We start from the raw sequence: 15,719 nt of genomic DNA on the forward strand, positions 1-15,719 counted from the left end.
GAAGCCCTCCCAGCCAGAGAAACCCAAGAATCAGCGAGAGAAATCCAGAAAGAAGATCCTCTAAGACCAAGGGAATTGCGGTGGCACCCACACCACACCTGCCTACAAGCTCTGCATCTGAGGATGATGTGAAGATTCTGGCATCCACTGAGGACTTAGATCTCGCCAGACCCTCAGACACAATGGATATAGCCTGTTCAGGAAATAAGTCGGCAGCAGCAGATGACCCTGAGGCGTAGACTGCCTCTTTGAGTGTTTCATGCCTTCCCAGTCTCACGATCACGTCATCCTCCAATGGAATTGCGGCGGTTTTTTCCACCACGTGGCTGAGCTATGGCAACTGGTAATCTTTACACCGGCTTTCTGCATTGCCCTCCAGGAAACCTGGTTCCTGACAATGCGGACCCCTGCCCTTTGCAGCTACAGGGGATATTACAAGAACCATAGCGAATATAATAGTGTGTCAGTTGGAGTTTGAGTTTATGTCCTAAACTCGGTATGTAGTGAACCTGTTACCCTTCAAACTCCTCTTGTAGCTGTGGCTGTCAGGATACGGACGAAACAGGAAATAACTGTCTGCAACGTATATCTCCCTCCAGATGGCGCGATACCCCTGAACGTATTGGCTGCACTGATTGATCAGCTCCCTAAACCTTTCCTACTTTTGGGAGATTTTAACATGCATAACCCCATTTGGGGTGACACCTTGCTTGCTGGCTGAGGTATGGAGGTCAAAAATTTACTGTCACAACTCAACTTCTGCCTCTTAAATACTGGGGCCACCACACATTTCACTGTGGCTCATGGTACTTACTTGACCATTGATTTATCAATTTGCAGCCCAGGACTTCTCCAATCTATCCACTGGAGAGCACATGACTACCTGTGTGGTAGTGACCACTTCCTCATCTTCCTGTCACTCTCCCTGCATCATACCCATGGACGCCTACCCAAATGGGCTTTAAACAAGGCAGACTGGGTAGCCTTCACCTCTGCTCTCACCGTTGAATCTCCCCCACGTGGTGCCATCGATGTGATTGAGCAGGTCACTACAACAATAATTTTCATGGCAGAAAATGCCATCCCTCTTTCTCTTGGGTGCCCCCAGTGAAAGACAGTCCCTTGGTGGTCGCCAGAAGTCGCTGAGTCAATTAAAGAGCATCGGCGAGCTCTACAGTGACATAACCGGCACCCTAGCCTTTAAGCGGCTCTGTGCCCACGTTCGCCTGCTTATAAAACAACAGAAACAGGAGTGTTGGGAGAGGTACATGTCTGGACGAAGATTAGACGTCTTTTTGGGTACCAGACCCCAACAGTTGTCCCTGGCGTTAATATGAATGGCGTGCTCTCTATTGACCGCAAACACAATTGCCGAGCACTTTGCTGAACCTCTGCATCAGAGAACTACCCCCCCCCCCCCCCCCGCCTCCCGCCCCCCGCCCCCAAGCCTTTCACACGGATCCACAGTCAGATGAATAAACCTCTCTTATCTGACTGCAAGCAATATCTACTCGTCATCTTCAACCGGATCTGGTGCGATGGCATCTTTCCATCACAATGGTGGGAGAGCACCATCATTCCGGTGCTAAAACCCAGTAAAAATCCGCTTGATGTGGATAGCTATCGACCCATCAGCCTCACCAACGTTAACTGTAAGTTGCTGGAACATATGGTGTGTCGGTGATTGGGTTGGGTCCTGGAGTCACGTGGCCTACTGGCTTCATGTCAGGACGGCTTCCACCAGGGTCACTCTACCACTGATAGTCTTGTGTCCCTCGAGTCTGCCACCCGAACAGCCTTTTCCAGACACCAACACCTATTTGCCGTCTTTTTTGACTTACCTAAAGCATACAACACGACCTGGTGACATCATATCCTTGCCACGTTGGTATGAGTGGGGTCTCCAGGGCCCACTCCTAATTTTTATTCAGAATTTCCTGTCGCTCCGTAATTTCCATGTCCAAGTTGGTGCCTCCCTTAGTCCCCCCCCCCTCCTCCCCCATATATTCAGGAGAATGGTGTTCTGCAGGGCTCCATATTGAGTGTGTCTCTATTTTTAGTGGCCATTAATGGCCTAGACAGCAGCTGTAGGGCCTCTGGTCTCTGTATGTGGATGATTTCTGCATTTTCTAGCCCACGGCTTCCAGTTTTCAGCCGCAAAGTCATGTGTCATGCACTTCTGTCGGCATCGTGCTGTTCATCTGGAACCTGAACTTTATCTTAATGATGATCCACTCACTGTAGTGGAGACATATCAATTCTTAGGACTGATTTTCAATGCCCGATTGACTTGGCTACCTCACATTCGTCAGTTTAAACGGGAGTGCTGGCAGCACCTCAATGTTCTCCGCAGCCTGAGCAACACCAGCTGGGGTGCAGATAGCTCTATGCTGCTGCAACTCTACAGGGCCATTGTTCAATCCCGCCTTGGCTATGGGAGTCTGGTTTACGGTTTGGCAGCACCCTCAGCGTTGCTTTTACTCGAGCCAGTGCACCACTGTGGCATTCGCCTAGCGATGGGAGCTTTTAGAACGAGTCTGGTGACTAGTGTCTTGGTAAAGGCTGGAGTCCCGCCATTGTGGATCCAACGTGCACAACTGCTCACCAGTTATGTTGCACACATTCGTAGTTCTCCTGAGCAACTGAATTACTGTCTCCTTTTCCCAGCCGTGGCAGTTCGTCTCCCACATAAGCGGCCCAGGTGAGGGATCAAGCTTGCGGTTCACGTGCAATCCCTTCTCTCCGAACTAGAGTCCTTCCCTTTACCAACTCTACTTGGGGTCCATTCACGTACATTTCCATGGTGCACCCCTCTGCTGAAGCTTCATCTGGACCTTTTGCATGGCCCTAAGGACTCCGTTAACCCTGCCAGTGCGGCTTTCTCTTGATTCTTGACGTGTTCCAGGGCTCTGAAGTTGTTTACACCAATGGCCCAATGGCTGACATTAATGTTGGCTTCGCCCATGTCCACACAGGCCATATTGAACAGCATTCCTTGCCTGCTGGCTGCAGTATATTCATTGCAGAGGTTTTGGCCATATCTCGTGCACTTCAGTACACCCGTTCCTGTTATGGCGAGTCGTTTCTTCTGTGTTCTGCCTCCCTGAGCAGCTTACAAGCTATCGGCCAGTGCTACCCCCACCCCACCCTCTCCCCCGTCATTTGGTAGCGAACATCCAGGAGTCTCTCTCTGCCCTGGAATGATCCAGTCATTCAGAGGTGTTTGTGTGGACCCCAGGACACGTCAGAATCCCAGGCAGTGAACTTACTGACAGGCTGGCCAAACAGGCTATGTGGAAACCACTCCTGGAGATGGGCATCTCTGAGACTGACCTGCATTCTGTCTTAACAACGCAAGGTTTTTCAGCTTTGGGAGATGGAGTGGGATAACAGTATGCACAACAAACGGTGTGTCATTAAGGAGACTGCGAATGTGTGGAAGTCTTCCCTGCGGGTTTCTTGCTGGGAATCAGTAGTTCTTTGTTGACTCTGCATTGGCCATACGAGACTCGCACATGGTTACCTCCTCCGTCATGAGGACCCACCTCAGTGTTGCTGTGGCTCCCAAATGATAGTCGTCCTTCTCTTGCTGGACTGCCCACTTTTAGCCACTATGCGGCGGACTTTTAACTTTCCCAGTATCCTACCTTTGGTGTTGGGCAACAATGCCTCAACAGCAGCTTTAGTTTTACGTTTTATTCGTGAGGGTTGGTTTTATCATTTGATCTGAGTTTTAGCGCATGTCCTTTGTCTCTCTGTGTCCTCCACCCTGGAGCTTTTAGGGTGGAGGTTTTAATGTATCACAGAGTGGCTGGTTTCTCCTTTTTTACTCTCATGGTCAGCAAGCCACGGTAATCTGCTTTCTTGTTTTTAATCTCTTCTCCCTGTTTCTTGCATGTCTGTGGTTTTCCCATCCTGTTTTGTCCATTGTAGTGTTTGTTGTCCTTCTGTCGTTCTTGTGGGGTTTCCTTCCTCCTGACGTATGTCTTCTTTATTTTCTTCTTTCCCTTGGGTAATTGTTCTACTGGGAACAAGGGACCAATAACCTCACAGTTTGGTCCCTCCCCTCCCCTCCCCCCCATTTAAACCAACCAACCAACCCACTCCTTCAACCTGTAGCATGGCAGGTTCCATTGCCTCTGACCCAATAAGTCATCACTGGTGACTGGCACAATCTCCTCATGTTTAACGAAAAACTTATATTCCTTACCTCTTACAACACTCACTACTGCACACTCCACACTTTGCATGTATATTCTAATTTTATCGGAAGTGCTTGTAGGTGGACTTAAGAGTTCCCATTTGCATTTAAAGGCTTCTTTCCACGTCTTCGTCCACCCTATGTCCATTACCAAAAATCTACTGCTGATACCTTCCATTCTGTGGTTCTCTTTGGCTGGCAGCACAGCTGTCCACACCTGTAACACTCCATGTTCGCAGAAAATACCCCACGTCTGTCTCGTACCCCTGTTGATATGTCAGTTTCTTCGCATTTCGTCACTAACCTAATAGCAGAATACAGGTCCTTTGCTGCACCTATACGCACCCCTCTTGATATGTATGACAGCAACTTCCTCAAAAAGCATTGAGCACCCTCTACTCAGCTTCTTGTAATGAAATTGCATTTGCTGTGCCCCAAACTCGTATGTGTGTTCATTAACTTCCAAACAATGGAAATCCAGAGAGGAATATCAACAATGTAGGAAAAGACAGATAGCTACTTACCACAAAAAAGACATATCAAGTTGCAGACTGGCAGAGATTACCACCATCTCCAGCATCTTGGACCAGAATGCAACTGTCACGTGGGATGCAAGCAGCAGTCTGGTGGGAGTGGGGAAGAGGAAGGGATAGTAGTGTACGGGTGGGGAGAGAGATGGCCACTGCCTGATGGAGTGTTCAGGAACTAGGCTGCCAACCAGTTGCAGCATGAGGAGGTTGTGGGGCAGGGAGGTGGGGGGAAAAGGAGAAAAAAAGGAGAGGAGCGGGAAAAGACAGGTAAGTGTGTTAAAGAGGGCAGCAAACAGAGAAGGTGGGAGACAAGAATGGGGATGAGATGATAGGACAGGGAAACTGTTGGGCGGAGGGTGTAGGTTGAGGCCGGGATAATTGCATGAGTAGAGAATGTGTTGTAAGGAAAACTCCCATCTGCACAGTTGAGAAAATCTGGTGGTGGAGGGAAGGATCCTGATGGTTCACATAGTGAAGCTGCCATTGAAATCAAGTTTGTTATGTTCAGCTGCATGTTGTGCCACAGGGTTGTCTACTTTGCTCTTGGCCACTGTTTGGTGGTGGCCATTCATCATGGTGGACAGCTGGTTGATAGTCACACCACTATAAAAAGCTGTGCAATGATTGCAGCAGGAATGGTAAATGAAGTGGCTGCTTTCACACATGGCCTGGGCCCGGATGGGTAGGATAAACGTGTTCCAGTCCGGGGTAGCACTGGGTGGTAAAAGGGGTATTCCTCTGTGGCTGGTACTTAGGGGTGATGGGAGAATTGGGGATGTGAGGGGAAATTGCACCAGAGATCTGTTTGCAGATTAGATATGGGGGATAGTGCCTTTCTTTAAAGGCCTTGGTGAATCCGTCAGCATCCTGAGGAAGGGAGTTAATCTCACTGCAGGTTGCAGTCTCTGGGTGGTCAGACTGTATGGGAGGGATTTTTTTTGGTGTGAAAGAGACAACAGCTGTCAAAATGCAGGTACCATTGGTGGTTGGTGGGTTTAATGTGGACAATGGTGTGGATAGATCCATCAGAGAGGAGGAGGTCAACATCTAGGAAGATGGCAGGCTGGTTTGAGGAGGACCAGGTAAAGCAGATGGGAGAGAAGGTCTTGACACTGTGGAGGAATGAAGATAGGATATCATTAATTAACCTGAACGAGACAAGAGGTTTGGTGCTTTGGGAAGCTAGGAAGGTCTCCTCTGGATGGACCGTAAAAAGGTTAGCAGAGGAGGGTGCCATGCAGGTGCCCATGGCTGTGCTGTGGATTTGTTTATACACCTTCCCTTCAAATAAGTAGTAGTTGTGTGTTAGGTTAAAGTTAGTAAGGTGTGTGAGGAATGAGGTAGCTGGTTTTGAGTCTCAAGAACGTTGGAAAAGGTAGTGTTCAGTAGTGGTAAGGCCATTGTGTGAGGGATGTTGGTGTAGAGGGATGTGGCATCAACATGACAAAACAGGGATCCAGGAGGTAACGGGTGGGGGATGGCGGTGATTCGGTGAAGGAAGTGGTTGGTGTCTTTCACATGGGAGGCTAGGCTGCAGGCAATTGGTTGGAGGTGTTGGTTCGTGAGAGCCAAAATTCTTTCAGTGGAGGCACAATGATCAGCCACAATGAGGTGTCCAGGATTGTTGAGTTTGCGAATTTTGGGGAGCATGTAAAAGGTGAGTGTGCAGGGTGTCATAGGGGTGATGAGGGAAATGGATTCAGGGGTTATGTTCAGGTAGGGGCCTAAGGCTTTAAGCAGGGATTGTGTGTTGGACTTCTGGGATGGGATCACTCTGGCAGGGTTTATAAGCAGCCATGTCACTTATCAGTTTTGCTTCAATCATTACATTGCTTTTTATATTGGTATGATGACCAATCAACTGTACACCAGGATGAACAGCCACCACAAATTATGGCCAAGAGCAAAGTAGACCAACCTGGGGCACAATGTGCTGCTGGACATAACACACTTGGTTTCAATGGCTGTTGCATTACCCAAGCCATCTGGGTCCTTCCCTCCACCACCAGCTTTTCTGAACTGAGCAGATGGGAGTTATCCTTACAATAAATTCTCTGCTCCCTAATTAACCCGGCATCAACCTATGATAACACACTGTCCCCACACCCTCCACCCAACAGTTTCCACCCCCTCTGTCCTATCATCTCCTCCCCATTCTCATCTCTCACCCTGTTAATTTGCAGCCCGCTGCTGATGCATTCACCTGATTTTCCCCACTCCTCTTCCCCTCTTTTTTTTCTCCCTGCCTCACAACCTCCTGCAACCTGATGGTGCACCTGTTGGCAGTCTAGTTCCTGCACACTCCAGCAGTGTTCCTCTCTCTGTCCCCACCCATACACTACTATCCTTACCCCTTCCCCACCCCGCCAGACTGCTGCTTGCATCCCACATGATAGTTGTCGGAGATGCTGGAGTTGGTAGTTGTTTGTGTGTGAGGTGTGTGTGAATGGTGCATGTCTCACTTCTTTACAGTAAGTAGCAACCTGTCTCTCTGTACATTTTTGTTCTTTAACTTTACTTATCATGTCTGCAATATCTTCCACAGTTATGCCATGCCTCTTCACAGCAGTGCTCAACTGCTCCTGAAAATATCTCACACTATTCTCTTTTTGCATATTTGCAAACACCCCTTTTCCATCTGCTCAAAATTTCTGCATTCTTTAGTGCCTGTGTGTGCTTTATGTATTGTGTTCACATCTCCCACTAGTCACAGTTTTGCTGCCCAAAACAATTGAGTGTCGGTCAGTGACTCCCATACTCAGATGATTTTCCAAAACAAGGGAACAATTAATCCTGTGGCAGCTGGCTTCACCTCTTGACGTGGTACCTGAAGCCATGCAAACTGTTTATCACTAGCTGTCACTTTACCATACAATTGCATTTTGTCAGCTGTCAGCTGTGCCACCTATTCCAACAATATCCATACTGCTTGCAGCTCGTTAAACCTGGCGTGTCTGACTCTGCCATCACGACACTAGTCTCCATTACACACAATAAAGTAAAAAGGAATCATAGCTCCAAAAACTCATCACAAACTAGTTTTTTTTGTTTATCATGAGCCATCTAGAATCTCTCTTCTGGCCTTGCAGTGTGACCACACTGACAATACATATAATAGGCTAGAGACACTGACTCCTTGTGTGGCACAGTATTCCCAAGCAAGTTACAGTGTGTACACCTTACAGACACCAAATGCTACTCTCTGCAATTACTCCTAAACTCAGATAAGTCAGTTGGCTCCTCCATCCTTGACAAAGTAATTTTCAAGTTATGTTCACGGTCACACTTCACTTCAATGTCTATTACATCCTCCAAAAGATAACAAAGTGATACATCACTCACTGCACTGTGTTAACACCGTAGTCTGTGGTCCAGACACCAGTTGAGCAACACATGGCATATGAAGAATTGCTACAGTATTGCTGAGACAATAGTGTAATTGTTACCACATGGCTTGGTCTATTAATGCAGCTACATCTGCATGCTTGACAAGCACGCACGGACAAGCGTGCTTGCTGAAGCATGGTCGAATGTGCATAGGATAAATTTGCCAAAGCATCAGGACTGTACAAGCAGCATGATGCTTGATCAGATTTTGATTATGCATGATTGTGCGTATATGCCAAGAATAGGGAGGCTTGTGCAAGCATTCATTGGTGATATGATTTCATTTTTATTTGGTAGTGTTAAATTACACTCTACAAAGGCTGTACTGTAATGTAGAACAAAGGAAAGTTAAAGATTACAATGTTACACGAAGAAATAGAGAAGGGAAACAGCAATACTCTAACACAGTTTCTGTAGGGTGTCTACCACAAATAGTTAATATGAGAATAATATTTTCATTTCATTCCCCTCTTTTTACTCCTCATAACACATTTCCTCTTCTGATTGTTTTTTCTTCATAATACAAGTAATAGGCTGCCAAAGCCAGATTATCATCTGAGCTCAATATTTTCTGGAAAACGAGCTGTGACTTGTAAAAGCATGCTTGTCCATGTGGAAGGGCAAGGAAATTTTGCATGCTTGTGCAGGTACACTTGACGATGTGTGTTTGTCAACATACAGTTCCATATGTAGCCATCTTTAGATGGTATGTGTGTATGTGAAGTTTGCTAGACTTGCTCCACTGGGTATATATGGTAGTGTCCCACTTTTGTCATCTGACATCGGTTCTATTACAGAATGGCACCATCCGTAGTCTCGAAATATTTCCCAAAGTGCAGTAGCAATGGAGTGCAATGCTCCATTTGATTTACAACATTACAAATGGAAGGAGGCACAACAAAATTGTGACATCATATAAAAAGAAAACTTAAAAGTTAACAATTCATTCATAGCTTACAATAAAAATAGAAAGTAACTGATCAGCTACCTGTGTCCACATGATGTGGCTTTATCACCTTGCAGTCCTTAGAAACGGACAGTTTAACATGAACAATGGAGTTTTTCAACCTCAGATTTCACCTTTACCACCATCTATTCGTAATGCCCAAATAATGATGTGATACTCGATTGCAACATGGTTTTTGATTAGAGATTCAAAAATATGAATCAGAAGAAAGAAACTGGTGTTTTTTGTAGTGTTCAACTGCTTACCACTCTTTTAGAAGAGCAGCAAATGGTGGATTGACTAAGTTTTCTTTTATTTGCTTATTTTATTTAATATTTTGACTCTTTGTGGCTACTTATAAATTTGAAATACAGAAGTCTGAAGGAGTCTTAAAGTTGTTCACTCTTTATTTATTCAGTGTCTATATTTGTTGCTGGAAATAACAGCAATAAGAAACTGAAAATTGGTTATTTCATAAACTGGTTATTTTGAACAGTTTTCACATTTGGGTTAAACCAGAGCTGAAAAAAACAGTTATAACCAAAAATGGGTTGTTGCAGTGATAACTGTCATCCCTCAGGCAAGGTTTGAGTCTAGGAGGCTACAGAGAAAAACAGCGGAAAAGGTGGCAAGTCCGTTATTGAAGCATCTGCACTGCTTAGTACACTGGATGAGTTGCCACCTGGCTGCTGAGTTCTGCTGGGCTGGCTGCTAACATGCCGTGTGAAGCTAGTGCACAAGCATCTCGTTATGTAAGTCAGCCGAGCGGATTCTGCACCAGCGGCATGTGTACTCAGTGCTGTCATATCTGCTATGGCTCCAGACAAAGACTTGGCTAGGTCATAATGAGGGATGCCAAACAAGATGAGGCATCCGTCGTATGCTGGCGGTATATGGCTGATGTGCGTGGAGAGCAATCTGATGTCCCCTAGGCAGAAATCAAAGTAGGTCTTGGATGGCCTGCTGCACCGTGGCTCTAAGTCCAGGATGGACTTAGGGCGTAGAGTTGCTGACCTGCCATGACCTCACACTGGTTGCTTCTGCTGTCAGGCCCATGTGGCAACCTCATTTGGCCCATCCATGTCATCCTGGTAAAGCTGAGAAACTGAGAATAATTTCATTACAAAATGTCCAGTATTTATAGTCAGCAGTGGCGGCCTGTTGTGTATGTGTGCCACTATCCACCATGTATCCCAAAGCACCACTGCCCGTGCCAGTGTGATAACCTCCCTTGCTGCATGAGGCCATGCAGTACCACTGAACCTGCTGTTTCAGTAAGCTGACCTGCCTCACAACATTGCGTCGGATTGTTGAAATCTTGTGGTGATTACATCCCGCACTCGCCTGCTGCAATACACAACTCAGGCTCACAGTATTCTGCCCATATATGGTTGGTACACTACAGTATCTACGTCTTAGTCTGATGACAGTTTAATTTTCAAATCCAGTCATGTTACAAGCAGCCTATCATCAATTTTAAATTTTTTAACTCTTTGTGTGACACATTGGCCTTCGTGGCCTATGCAGGAAGTTAAAGGGGCTGTTTGGTCAACAGTGGAGGTCATGAGAGCCCAGAGCACCAGTGTGAATATGTTTCAGTTGAGTGGATGGTGTAGTGGTTGTGGTCTCAGCTGTTTCAGGATAAGATAAAACTTGGTTTTTCCTATAATCCTATGGGCCATTTTGGCCCATGTGTCATGCAATAGTCGTGTTTCGTCCCATGGAATTCTTTACAGAAGAGTCTTTAAGAGACAGGCGTAGTGTCTTCACAAAACTCTGTAGAATAGTCTTTGTACTACACTGCTCTGCTCATATGAGTGACAAAAACCTTTTCCCACAATATCTGCTGGAGTAGTGGCTACCAGATACAGGTATTTTAGCTAAAAAAAAAAATTTACAGACCATCCGGGTTCTTTATTTTATTACTTTCTGAATGAGACGGTCTGCAGTCCTTTTGAACTAGTTTTGACAAATCTTCCAGTATCTTTAAAAAGCATGAACTCCAAATATCAGTTTTTCAGTTCTTCAAAGTTTGGTGTTACACAAGTGCTTGACTGAATTGATTATTTTCATTTCGGATTCCCTTCAACTGACTTCAACAATCAAGCAACACAGCAACTCGTCTGTTGCAGTATTTCATCTTCCAGTACGTACCCAAAATTTTCTCATGAGCTATGTTGAAATTTTGCAGTGAAGAGTGTACCCACAACAGTTGAGCTGCAGTACTTACATACATTGTTTAGCGTTGTCATAAAACATTATTCACACTACTCACATTGTTTTAGTACAAGGTTAAGTGCATCAAAGTTATTTAACTACATGTTCCGTAGATTATTTGAATGTTTTTTACAAAATGATGTGGAACGAATCAGAATACTGTATGGGATATGTATACATAATTAGCTTTAACATTAATGAACATATTATTTTTCAGTCCTATTCATTATGCAACTACACTTACAAACTAGTTCATTTATTTATAAGCTATCAATTTTTGAATAAAAAGTTTGTGTAGAATAGAAAAAATTATCCGGAAGAAATGATTTTAATTAAAATTTTAAACTTTCTTTGCTACCAACCAGACTTTTGATGTTATTGGGGAGGTAATCAAAGATTTTCATTGATGCATATTGAAGTGGTTTATGGTCCATTGACAGCTTTAGTAGTCGGTAACAAAGGTCATTTTTTCTTCTGATGACGTAGGTACTGACATTGATAGCCTTCTCAAATTGTGATGTATGGTTTATGATGAATTTCATTAGCGAATATATGTGTTGTAAAGGTGTAGTTAAAATTCCAGGCTTCTTGAAGAGCTACCTGCTAGATAACTGTGAGTGAACATCGATGTTATGGTTACCTCTCGTTGCCTTGCAGTCAATGTGTTTGTCTAAGTGATGTGTTACCCCAGAAAATTGTTCCATAAGACATCATCAAGTGGAGATATGCAAAATATGTTACAAAGGTGATTGATTTACCCTACTCCTAATTGATCATTCTCACCATTGCAGTAGAATGTGGGTTAAGTCTCTAGCAGTAGGACATAACTTCTTATACCCTGTACAGAATCTGTCTTCATGAACTTCATTTGAGTGCCACAGTTATATATCTCGTGATAGACCAGGAATGGAGATTACATCTGTCTACCCTCACGTAGCCGTTGTTTTCATCTATATGTTCGTGATGCTAACTAATTTATTCGCTTTTGGGTGTAACGTACATCATGTAGCAGATACGTATATTAATTTCTGTATTTTCGTGTCAGATGAAATTCCTGAATTTTTTACAGCTTCACACAAATGGTGACAGCAAACAAAGATAGAGAAGTTCCTTGATGTATGGTAAGCAGTCATAATTAATTTTAGCATTGGACTGACTTTCTGATGTGCTTATGAGATAACCATACGCAAGGTATGAAAACATTAAAAGATGCTGAATTGAAAATGACTGACTGTCAAAATTTTTCTTATAGCACATCGCAGTTTAGTTTTACGGCCAGACAGGAACAATGATTCTTTTAAGCAAATCAGAATTAATCATATTTCACCAACAAGTAAACAAAATTGTGGAGCTAGAGGATTTTGCAAGATCCACTCAAATAATTTGTAAAGAACCTGAATCCTTGAGGCAATTTTCGTTTATGACATCTCCCCACCCCTCCTTCATTGTGCCAGTGTGTTGCTTCTATGTTCCGTGGAATTTTCTGCGCAATTGAGAGGGACCAGTGACATAAGAATATTACATCACATTTCATTGTTTGCATGTCATTACTTACTTCCACTGCAATCCATTAGAAACATATGGGCTGCTATCCATGGTGGCTATTTCCACGGTAGTTCAGCTGTTCCATAACACCCAACTATGCTGACAGTCGGGAAGCAATTTCACAATTGCTTCTTCACAAAGCTTGAAAACACAACCACTATTTAATATAAGATCTGTTCTGAAAGTAATGTATAATTTAAAGTAACTTTCTAGTAGCTGACATACTTAGTTGACATTACACATTTGAAACAATGGAAAATGCACAACAGAATGACAACATTATGAAAAGGAGACACACACACACACACACACACACACACACACACACACACACACACACACACAAAAGCGCAAGCACAACTCACATACACGTAACCACTTTCTCAGGCCACAAAGGCTGGACTGCAAAGAACTGCCTCTGATGGGAGAAGATCTTTGGTGGTGGGGATAAGGAAGAAGCTGGGGTGAGGAGGGGGAAGGATAGAAGGGTAGAGGTTGGGGAGGGTGTAGTGTTGCTTGTGGGAGCATGCAGGGACAGTGTAGGGTTGTAGTGGACACACTCGGGAACTAAAGGCTGTGTAGTGCTGGAGTGGGAGAAGGGAAGAGGATAGACAATTGAAGGACAGGGATTAGCGAAGGTTGAAGGTGGTGGGGTTATTGGAATGTAGGATATCGTGCCGGGAGTGTTAATTTAACCCTCCTTGGCCTCAACCTTCGATACTCCTGTCTTCACCCACATATTTTCCTACATGTTGCCACTACAGAACTACAAAGTTCCACCAACACATCCACTAGTCTTTCTCACCTCCTCTATTTCTCTCCTTTTCTGCTCCCCCTCCGCCCCCCCCCCCCCCCACCCCACCTTCGAGCCACCTGACTGCTCCTAGGATCCCTACACTGTCCCCACCACGCCGCTGCATGCTCCCACAAGCAGCACTACACCCTCCCCCACCCCTACCCTGCCCTCCCCCACCCCAGCGTCTTCCTTACCCCCACCACCCAAGGATTGCTTTTCCCATCAGGTGCAGTTGCTTGCAGTGTGGCCTCAATGGCCTGAGACACAGTGGTCATGGGTATAATTATGCTTGCATAAATGTGTGCATATGCATGTGCGTGTGTTTTCTACTGCAAGGCCTTTTAGCCAAAATTTCAAATGTACAGCAGTCATTTTGTTGTGCCTCTCTGCAGCTCGACATCTCTATAAGGTAAATTGAGCATTTGAATAGATACACTCTTCTTCTACACAAAATTGGTAACTCAATTATGTCTGCACTAGTCACCCTGTCCAATCTTTTGCAATTCATGTCAGTAGCCACAGTTAGTCACCACCTGTGGTTTTTAATGCTGGTTTCAGCTTCTGTAAACTTCATCCATCTGTGTGCATTGCTTGTGCATCAAATATGTTATTCACATGCAAAAGGGGAGGGAGATATGAAACATCTATACAACATGGATTCTGAACACACTACATCTTTTGATAAAGAGGTTATGACCCTTTTTTGCTGCACTTTTTGTTCATTCAGTGTATTAAGATTCACATTATTGCACTTCTCCCCAAATCTAACTGCTTAATGCAGGTGCTTCGTTTCATTACTTAATTTATAATGGACAAACTTTCAGGAAAATAAATGCTGTTCACAGTATAATATTGCACATGTTACAGGATGATGATGAAGGTATGGAACAGTACTAATAAGGCTTGTGTAGCATTAAAGATTTCAGCCTTGTGAAGAAGTTATGTAGCAAGCTGCTTGAGTAAAATTATACACCATGTGTGTGAAATTTAATTATTATTTCTAAGAGTTTTTCTTAAGTTGTTTTTGTATTATCTGTTCTGAAAGAAAAGCTAAAAATTCAAAGTGTTAACTGTCAGGTTACCCTAACTTGGCATTAAGGAGAAAATTATTTCTTTTTCTTGTATCTGCAGGCAGCAGACAGGATCAACAAAGCTCTTCATGAAGATGGATTTGTTTTGAAACAGACAGGATATAACAACATCACAGAAAGAGCAAATAATCATCACTGGGGAGCACGACTTGACCTCTCTCATGATACATGTGCTCTATGCTGCTTGCCCTTAGGATCACAAGTTTTGCTGAGAGAAGGGCAGGGCCTTACTGCATATCCATGTGGACATGTGTACCATACAGTTTGCCTCCGGAAGAAGTATGCTACCTGCCCTCTTTTTTGTTAATCTATGTTGATTGCTAATGAACAAAATGTCGTATTTCGAGGCTCTCTTTTTGATACATACTAAAATTAATAACACAAGTAATTTCAGTGTTATAGTTACTGTGCAACTTGTTACCTTCATATTTGCATTCCTTACTGACATAAGCTGAAAATTATTTTTTCACAATAGCAGCAAATGTCTGTCCCTTGTTAAACAGTCACCACCATGATGGTCAACTCATAAACATTTAGTTTTTTTTTTTTTTTTATGGTCAGAAAAGTAACTGATTCTGGAAAACTGCCAGTCAGGAAGCAATGCTTTCATGGTTAACACTATCATTTGGCCGTTTATTTCTCTCAGGATTGTTCTGTTGCAATCAGATTAAAAACCTTCAATTTAGTGAGAGATATCAAGTACAATAGGCACTTAAATTTTTATTTTGATGATGCCAGATGAAGAGCACAGGAAAAGAATGTGGTTTCTCCATATTATCAAACTGTTCAGGAGAGAAATTTTAAAGTTTGAAACTGAATTTCATGGATATAATGAACAAAATTAATCAATACAAAAGTCATTTGGAAGGACACGTTATATGCATTAAATTAAATATAAGCTGATTCCTTAGATATTAAAATTGTAATTTTATTGGCATAATGTTTAAAGTGATCTCATGTGTAACAGAGGAAAAATGTGCTACTTGTATACAGCAGAATAGAATAT

At 43.8% G+C, this 15,719-nt stretch overlaps 1 protein-coding gene across 3 annotated transcripts in view; it reads left to right on the forward strand.

Annotated features, from left to right (window-relative positions):
* The window catches only part of LOC126412441 (Hermansky-Pudlak syndrome 5 protein homolog), a 74,742-nt gene extending 59,504 nt beyond the window's left edge, over positions 1-15,238 (forward strand). For all 3 annotated transcript variants that reach the window (XM_050082040.1, XM_050082041.1, XM_050082042.1), the window contains one exon: positions 14,754-15,238. In XM_050082040.1, the coding sequence (XP_049937997.1) occupies positions 14,754-15,020 (267 nt within the window). In that variant the 3' untranslated portion in view covers positions 15,021-15,238. The remainder of the gene's footprint in view (positions 1-14,753) is intronic.
* Positions 15,239-15,719: the final 481 nt, after the last annotated feature.

Source organism: Schistocerca serialis, chromosome 7 (assembly GCF_023864345.2).
Source record: "Schistocerca serialis cubense isolate TAMUIC-IGC-003099 chromosome 7, iqSchSeri2.2, whole genome shotgun sequence".
NCBI lineage: Eukaryota > Metazoa > Arthropoda > Insecta > Orthoptera > Acrididae > Schistocerca > Schistocerca serialis.